This window comes from Triticum aestivum, chromosome 1A (genome assembly GCF_018294505.1).
Source record: "Triticum aestivum cultivar Chinese Spring chromosome 1A, IWGSC CS RefSeq v2.1, whole genome shotgun sequence".
Lineage (NCBI taxonomy): Eukaryota > Viridiplantae > Streptophyta > Magnoliopsida > Poales > Poaceae > Triticum > Triticum aestivum.
In genome coordinates this window covers 509,630,018-509,638,628 of record NC_057794.1, presented here as the reverse complement: position 1 = coordinate 509,638,628, position 8,611 = coordinate 509,630,018, and the positions used below count along the sequence as shown (strand labels likewise).

The 8,611-nt window shown below is 43.3% G+C and overlaps 1 protein-coding gene across 2 annotated transcripts in view; it reads right to left on the bottom strand.

Moving 5' to 3' along the window:
- Positions 1 to 8,363, bottom strand: part of LOC123061193 (DNA mismatch repair protein MSH5) — a 20,366-nt gene extending 12,003 nt beyond the window's left edge. The window contains exons 1-13 of one of the 2 annotated variants that reach the window (XM_044484146.1): positions 7,940 to 8,363; positions 6,136 to 6,167; positions 5,737 to 5,831; positions 5,472 to 5,552; positions 5,327 to 5,399; positions 4,683 to 4,746; positions 3,254 to 3,405; positions 2,882 to 2,983; positions 2,776 to 2,803; positions 2,676 to 2,707; positions 2,528 to 2,585; positions 2,343 to 2,429; positions 1,722 to 1,778 (exon numbers count right to left, since the gene is read on the bottom strand). In XM_044484146.1, coding sequence (XP_044340081.1) covers positions 1,722 to 1,778; positions 2,343 to 2,429; positions 2,528 to 2,585; positions 2,676 to 2,707; positions 2,776 to 2,803; positions 2,882 to 2,983; positions 3,254 to 3,405; positions 4,683 to 4,746; positions 5,327 to 5,399; positions 5,472 to 5,552; positions 5,737 to 5,831; positions 6,136 to 6,167; positions 7,940 to 8,011 — 933 coding nt within the window. In that variant the 5' untranslated portion in view covers positions 8,012 to 8,363. Of the gene's footprint in view, positions 1 to 1,721; positions 1,779 to 2,342; positions 2,430 to 2,527; positions 2,586 to 2,675; positions 2,708 to 2,775; positions 2,804 to 2,881; positions 2,984 to 3,253; positions 3,406 to 4,682; positions 4,747 to 5,326; positions 5,400 to 5,471; positions 5,553 to 5,736; positions 5,832 to 6,135; positions 6,168 to 7,939 lie in introns of those variants that run through there. The other variant, XM_044484156.1, reaches the window with a different exon arrangement.
- Between the last annotated feature and the right edge of the window lie 248 nt (positions 8,364 to 8,611).

Here is an 8,611-nt window from a genome sequence, read left to right as displayed (position 1 = left end):
CCCACCCCCCGCGCGTTGCTCCCGCGAGCAACGGGGGGAAACCCTAGCCGCTGCCGCTCCTAGTTCCCTTCCCTCCTCCAGTCCCCTCGCCGCGCTCACTGGCGGGGAGGGGGGGGGAGGGGGGCCTCTTCTCCTCGAGTGGTGGTGGGCGGCGCGGGACGGCCTCATCGTTTGGGGGCGCAGCGCTTAGTGGGGTGCGGCGGCGCTGGTGTGGTGGGCTACGTGCTGTGACCGGCAGGGATGTGCCCATGGTGGTGGTGGCGGCGCGAGCCCAAATCGGACCTGGATCTGGCGGCTCTCCCTCGACAGGCGGCGCGGGGGCTGGCCTCGACCCGGTGTGGTCGTGGTGCTGGGAGTGACCGTGATAGCGCGTGGCGAGCTGCTACAGGGGCGCGGCGGCTGCTGGTGATGCGGTGGTCCCTCGGTGGATGGGCGCTCTAGAGGCCCTCTTTGGCGGCTGGGTGCGGACGGGCCGGCGGCCCTCGCCGGTGGACGTGTGGCTGCGATTGCCCTGCATGGAGCTGCGGGAGCCGTGGTGGGGCGTCAGGGGTGATGTGTGGGGAGGTTGCAGGAGGGATGGGTGGTCTCTACCCGTCACCGGCGCAGGGGGCGCTGGTCCGGACTTGCTCCGCTCCTCTTCTCCCCATTTCCCCTACCTAGCGACTCCGACTCCAGATCGCTGTTCGGGGCAGTCCAGTCACCGGCGGCTCTGCTATGCTAGGGTTTTGCAGGTCGGTTCCAAGTCTGTCCCTTCGTTGGTATTCTGAGCGTCGGGATGCAGGGCGGCGGCCTTGGTGGCGGGAGCGGCGTGCTCGTGGGCGGAGCTCGCGGCTCAGGTGCGGGCTAGTCTTCATGGACATGTGGGCGGCATGGCGGCTGGTGCTTGTCGATTGGTGGCTGTGATGCGACGTCTGTCCCCGGGACTGGCCGCAACCTTATTCAGAGCCGGAGTGTGTTTACGTGGGTGAATACCCTGTCTGGCTTTCCTAGGCTGACGGAGGCGTCGTCCGTGGAGGTCATCATCTTCTTGAAGGCTTCGTCGTGGTTACTCCATATCCTCCAAGATACCCTGGATGAAAATCATGATCCTCTAGATTGGGTGGTGGCGGCACTCCGGTGGCGTATCCTTCTTGAACGAATCGCCTTGGGGCTCATAGAACAACAGCGTGTAGGTTGGTCTCTTCTCGGTGGCTTGTTCCCGGTTGAGTGCTCCCTTGACTTCCTAGTGAGGCTTAGTGACTATCTGTTGTTTACTTGGACTTGTTGTGGGAGTGTTAGGCCTTGTACAATGCTAGGTGCTTAGGGAGGTGCTTAGAAAAATAAACAGGTTTTTTTTAAAGCACCGGTGCTTATTTCTAGAGGAGACGCCTAATTAAGCGTCTACCCTTTACAAATAAGCACCGGTGCTTGAGAAAAGCCTGGTTTATTTCTCCAAGCATCTTGCATTGTACAAGGCCTTAGCTGCTTCTTAGCATCTTTGTACCTTGCCTTGGGTGCGTCTGGTGTTGTATCACTCGTTGTAAGTTGGTTGTTGCTTTATATATAAAGTGGGGCGAAAGCCTTTTTCGGTAAAGCGAAGCTCCATCCGTTGAGGATGGAATGGAATGGATTGATACTAGCATGAAAGGCATAAATGAACTAATTGACCAGAATGGCAGACATGAGATATACTGTTCCAGGATAACATGTATTTGAACTTGGAAATAAAGCTTTTTGGGTACCTTCAGAAATGTGTGCCAATCACTGCTTGTACAGCTGGAACTTGGAGAGTTGAATTTCTTCAGAAAAGAGGAAAATGTTAGTTCGGCATATCTGAAAACTCTGAAGCTGAATACAGCATGCTCAAAGAAACTAGGAATAACCATGATATTCTTAATCAGCACTATGGCTTCAACTGTTTACAATACTTTTGAGTTTCCTTTTTACTTCAGGCCAAAGTAGTATGTCTCAAGCTCTCGATTTCATTAATTAAGAATTACAATAAATAACTATTGATCGGATATAAACAAAGATAGCATGTAAACTTATGTTTTAGCGAATTCACATTGTGTGTAGCAAGATGGAACGGGGTGGACAAACAATAGCCATCAGGCCATGACCCAAACGAACTATAGGGAGGTACATGAAGGTTAAAACTTCACGTAACGCAACTAACTGGCACTTAAGTCTAATCTCCATCGTTTTACCCAGAGAGCATTATCAAACACGTATTATCTTTTTTTTCACTTCAGTTTAGACACACCTGACTTGTCATGACAAAGGGATTTTGACTATATTACAGCAAGCAGAGGTACAAATAAAATACCTTAAAATGTACATGAACAGAGTAAACTAAATAGAACCTTGAGCATGTGGGGAACATCTCTCACAGACTTCAAAGTCTGACGCAGTGCAGACATTACTTCTTCACAGCAAAGGAAGAAAGATATCTAGAATTGCTAGGAAACACAGGACCACAAACCAATGGCATTTTGGCATCAAAAGTCAGAAGGGATGAAAGATTTTGTACTGTTCAAAATAAGGATACTGTGTTGAGGCGATTATTTATGACATCGATATCAATTATGGGACGTAAGAACCATGCTCTAAGATGAAGCATAGAAATAGATAAGAGTTCAGAAAATGTTACTTATTCCTATTTCACTGATACTGACTAGCAGAGATAGAAAACTGACCTCAAGAGACGTCTTCCCATAGGTGTCACACACTACATTTAAGACAAAGCAGTGAACTTACTAGAAAATAAACAAAGGGAAGAAAAAAAAGGCTTGCTACCTTATTGAGGATACCAAAGACTGAAAACCTGCAGTTTAATATTACTATTACAAACTGGAACCAGAGTAAGGGTACAACACGTAGATCCAAGATTCTTAGTTCTTACCCTTCTTTAGCTCTTCCTATTCCCATGTAACTGGGGTGCTTATCCACTTGAAAAATCTGTAGTGCCTCATGAGCAGCTGCATCAAGTTTCAATAATCTGTCTCTGTGATGCATGTCAAGGCATACAGTGCTAAACTAACCATAACAAATTGCTAATATATATGACATAGCATTACCCTACAGTGAGCTACATAAATTGTTAAGTTGCTTCCAACAGGGCAGTGGAGCTATATAAATTTCTTGAGTTGGTTCCAAAGTATGAACGAAAAATGTGTTGCATCTGAAATAAAGTATCATGATGGAAGATGTAATTTAAAATTGACTGCATCAGCATGTTGGTGTTCATCTAATACAATCATAGATCGAAGGATAAAATGAGATCTGTGTGACAGAATCAATTGCAATGGATGCTCCTCCTTCCATTTGTTCAAGGGTATCAAGAAGCCTCTCGCTATCTAATATAGCAAGAAGACCTCCAGCAGCACGAACTTGAACATCACTTCCAAGATCCATCATGGAATTAAGCTGCAAGTACGCACAAAATGATTTCACTGTGCAAGGACAGAATGGTTAACAAGATCTAAGAAACGAGATGAATGGTGAAACATCAACTAGCAAGAGTTTATCAGCAATTCATGTGAGGCAAATATGGGAAATATCCTAACTTCAAGGATATATTGAAAGGAATCACTTTTGAAGGGGATAAAAAAGAATTGTACAAGTATCCTGATCATAGTTTTAATTATATATTACAGATTTAGTGAGAAAATGAGCATGTCCTGATTGCATGTTCCATAGAATGACTAGAAATAGTATACAGGTACATCCAGCAGAAGAAGCGTAACACCTTCCCACCCAGAAATGCAATGCAAGAGCTTGATGAAAACAAATGTTACACTATACTTTTTCTAAAAATGTGTGAGCGACATGAGCTTTCAAATATCAAACGTGATAATATTAACTATTTACGAGAAACAAAAGTTGACTCTATCTATATAAATGATCTGCGAGATCCAAGGCACCTGCACCACTTTGAGGGCAAGAAAATGACACAATGCCCTCAAAAGAAAGAGAAACGCAAGCTTTTTATTACAAATAGAGATAAAAAGGAGCTACACCGCTGTTTTGTTAGATTCAGATTGTAGGATGTAGATTCACATACAGATACTGAAGATGTATAAGTAATACAACTGCATTTGCAATTATATGCATAAGACGTGAAGTTCATGTGATCTATGGTATGAAGTCCCTAAGCAAATGAAGTAACTGTTTCGACCAGTAGGCAGTAATTTTCAGTATAGAAAATTGGTTCTACAATCGCAAAACAAAATATAAAAATAGAGTGGGTTATTTTTGACAATTCCCACCTTCAGATTCCTAAGCATATAAATTTCACCAAAATTCTTAAAAGGAAAGTAACTGGATAGGAACACTGCTATTGATCAAGTAGAGAAACAGAAACAATAGTACATGTGGCCCTGTGCATTTGTATAAATGGAAGAGAACAAGAACCCATAAACAAAAGAGGGACTACTCGCTAATCATATGTCCTCAAAGTTTAGATATGTTATTTCTTAGGAGGTCAAAATCCCGATTTTCTTGGCAACTGTAGCAAGTGTGGGGTGGAAGAAATCAGGAAAATATAATTATAAACTGAATGAAACAATGATAAAATAGATTTCTTCAAGGCCATGCTGAATAAGAGTTTATCATGGCTGGGGATGGTCTTTTTGAAACCTATGGAGAAGTGAAACATATAGGTAGAAAAGGGTAGCAGTAAGATTCTCATTTAGATCACTTACAAAGCAAATCCTCTCTTTTACACTTAATCCATCATCCATTGCTGCAACTTTCAAGTATATTAATCTGCAATTTGGACAAGCAATACACAGATAATTCATCATCAATTCATCAGGTTGAAGAATTAGGAAATGCACGAGATGGAGATACAGTAGCCCAAAATGTATTGACTGCAATGAACTTTCTAGTTACTGACAAGTGTTTTCCTTCCTCACATAGCAGGATCAATACAGATATACAACAAGAATAACATTCATATCATAAGTTATCAAACACCTACATGGATGAGTTTCTCAGCCTTCTCCAAATCCAAAACCGAAAACATTCAATTACAGTTGTTAGGCTAATTTGTTTTTCACTGACAAAACAATGATACTGAAAAGCACCCATCCTCTTATACTATTGCAAAAATCATAATCAAGTTCGGACTGACACTTGGTAAATGTAGTTGATTTAACGTACAAAACAGCAATTGAAACAACATATCCAATAAATAAGCAGATTAGTGCTACCCAAATGGTCAAATCTGATTAATCCTTAAGATATTCATGTAAAGCATAAGTAAGGTGCAGAAACCATAGTTCTCAATTCACTCAAGGAAGTGCTTGGTCTAGTGATCAGGTAAAGAGTACACAAAACTGCTGACCTGTGCCAGGCTTGCTCATAGGTGAATGTTGAGCTTTTCATGAGCTTCACAACAGGGGGGTCAACATTACTATCTGTGTGATTCCATGCAAAACAATCAGATGAGAACTTAAGATATCAGTTGAAGAACTGGCTGCAGTCCAAACCATTTCTCTGTAAAGCCGATAGAAGTTCTTCTTCCGTCTTTGTACTTGCATATATGGTGCTTGGTTTTGCTTGACATTTCACTGATCCAAAATCAAGCAACACAGAGAGTCAGCTATGCAGTTTTTACTGTTGTAAATGTTGAAATTACTTCACACTGGAAAAATTGTCAAAGTATTTTTCTACCAAAACAATTTTTTCGTTTAAAAAAATCCATAGCATACAACCTGAAATTTGGATTTCTGTAGTATTAAGTCAACAACATACCAAGATCAATCAGAGGGAATCCTCCAGCGCTATCTTCCCAGATTTCCAATACAAAAAGCTGGCGCGTATTTGAATCATAGTATGACACTCCAACCCTGATATCACATGAAAGTGGCAGGTATTATAAGCAGTTGACTCATATTCTATATTCCACTGTAACAAATACATTGATGTGCTAGTAATCGACAGAAGAAATTTTTAGCTTTGAAATCTCAGTGTAATGGTAGACTAGAACACAAACTATTCTGCAAATCAGCGGGGGCACTCTGTTTTACTGAGGACTAGTATCCATGTCGTTCGGAAAGTATATTGTGCAGGATACAAATACAAGTAAAGAAGCTTATCTCGTAAAATAACGGAAAAAAATCTCAATAAACTAAATACACATCTAAAGTTTACCTACGCCCTTGCATTACACAAGCCATATGGACCTGCAACACAATCAGTTGAAAATCAGTCAGCACATTGCATAGCACGAATGTGTGAATAAGATATTCTGGAGTTACCAAAGTATCACGTGCATATAGAATCATATCTTTAAGATCATTGAGTGTGAAACAGAAAGTACAACTTGGCCTAAACACAAAGCCATAAAACAGTCTAATAAATGAAGAACAAAGTCACAGAAACTCCAAAGTGAGCCATCCAAGGTCATTCATGCTTTGCAATGTATGAATATCAAAACAAAAGGAAAGCCCCTGGCAAGTATGGCATTCTCTTCAAAAAAAATGGTGTTTTAATATACCAACATTACTTGTACTAAAATCTTGAGGCCTTATCCTTGAAAAATGTGAAGGAAGCTCAAAGAAGGCACTATTAAGAACTTCAGAGGTATACACACCACGCTCCTCCTAGTTGCTTTACATTTCAGGAATATATTCAGCCAGTAGTACTGTTTAACTCTCCAGTAAACCAAGATATCCATTCAGAATTATTCATGGCCATGAATAAACATATAACCTTGCTTGACATTCTGATAAAAAAAATATTTAACCTCTCATACAAATACGTAGATACAAATGGTATAATGGGGCAATCATTAGTTGTTGTTTTTTTCTCTGTGGTTAGGCTTTTCTTCAGTGCTGGGATGTGTAGAAGCACTTAAACATCCAGAAGAAACATTGCCAAATAATACGTTAAATAAGAGATTTTGTGTTACAAAAATCCACAACTCCACCTGCTTGATAGACTGATCCAATCAAGTCAGACACATTAGACATTTCTCAAATCAGGCTCAGGTTTGTGGATGCGGTGACATAAGAACCAACAACAGAATTTACAAGTTAAAATAATATTTGCCAAATACTAGAGGCCCATTTAGATTTTAGGCAAAAACAATTATCCAAACGAATGCAAACACAGCGTCTAACACAATCGAATGCAGAACAAGACTTCCCAGTAACGAAACAGCATAAACACTTCATCCTATCACAAGTAAAATCCCTCGACCTTTGCATACTATGCTTCCACATTTAGGCTAAAGCAGTAGGCAATCTTCAATCAGAACGGCTTTCCTTTTTGGTGTCCACGGTATGCACACAATTTTAGAAACTATTTTTGAGTCGAAACAGTTGTGCAGCAAACTTCATCATAATTCATCATTAAAAATCTACCATTCTACTGAAAGGCGCGTCAAATGGACATTAATTGTGTATAAGAGGCATGCAATACTGAAGCATGCCAAATCTATAAGGCAAGGCCGCAAAGCCACAACCATCTAAAACATCGATATGCTCCATACCTCGAGTCCTGGAAACTATTCATAAGCTAAGAGGGATGCTCATTAAAATAGCAGGGAAGAAGTATGTGACGCTTGCATACATGGATTCAAGTGGCATGAAGTGCTCTTCTAAACGCATTTTCTAGGACCAGTTGCTCAAAGGCTAGAGAGCAACCGAAGCAAAAGCAGCACTAAAATAATCATGGAACCGAATCAGAGCACTGGCATGTGCATCAGATCAAAAGCAGCTATGCGACGCCACAACAAGCACACGAGTGTGGCAAGTGCAATAAACAATAACTCCGGCTACATTCCAGATCGGGGACACGGCATTTCGCGCGAAATTGGGGGTTTCCACTTCCCACAAGGCCACGGCACGATTCGAGCGGGCGCAGCGATAACTGGGGCGTTTGATCCAGAACGAAATACTGCGTATAATGCGGCGGTCGGGGCGAGGAACTCGGATGATGAGTCGATACGCACCTGGGAGTCGATCCCCGTCTCGGCCACCTCCTCCTCCTCCTCCTCCAGCTGCTCCTCCTCCTCCTCGTCCATTCACGCTCGCTCGCTCGCCTCCCCCTCTCCTCTACACGGAGGCTCCTCCCGCTCGCCTCCCCGCGGGGGGCGGACCGGCGCTCCCAGCGACTGCGAAGGTCGGCGGGATTCAACTAATGGCTGGATGCAAGCAACCTCACTCCTCAAACCCCAGCGGCCAAGGATGGCGAACGGGGTGGGGACAGCGGGGACGCGATGCCGCGATGAGGAGGACGGGAACGAGGAGGGAGGCGTCTCGCCGGCGACGGGTGGGGGAATGGGCGAGGCGGATTGAGGCGTCGGCGAACCCGCTCCGGCTGCGGCTGCGGCTGCTCTGACACCCGACGCCTTGACCCCACACCCACAGGCCAGTCACTCGGTCTTTTTTTCTTTTCTTTTTGGGCTTGCCAGTCACTCAAGCAGCGTCGACCTAGCCTGGGCCCAACCAAGAAGAAAGATGGGCTGCACAGCCCGTAGCCGGTCCGATCCAACCGTACACTAGCAATATCACGCGACGTATCAAACATTCTCCAACCCCTCAAAAGAAAAATCAAACTTTACTAAAAAAAATTCAAACATTCTCCAAAAAAGAAACGCGACGTATCAAACATTAAAAAAACA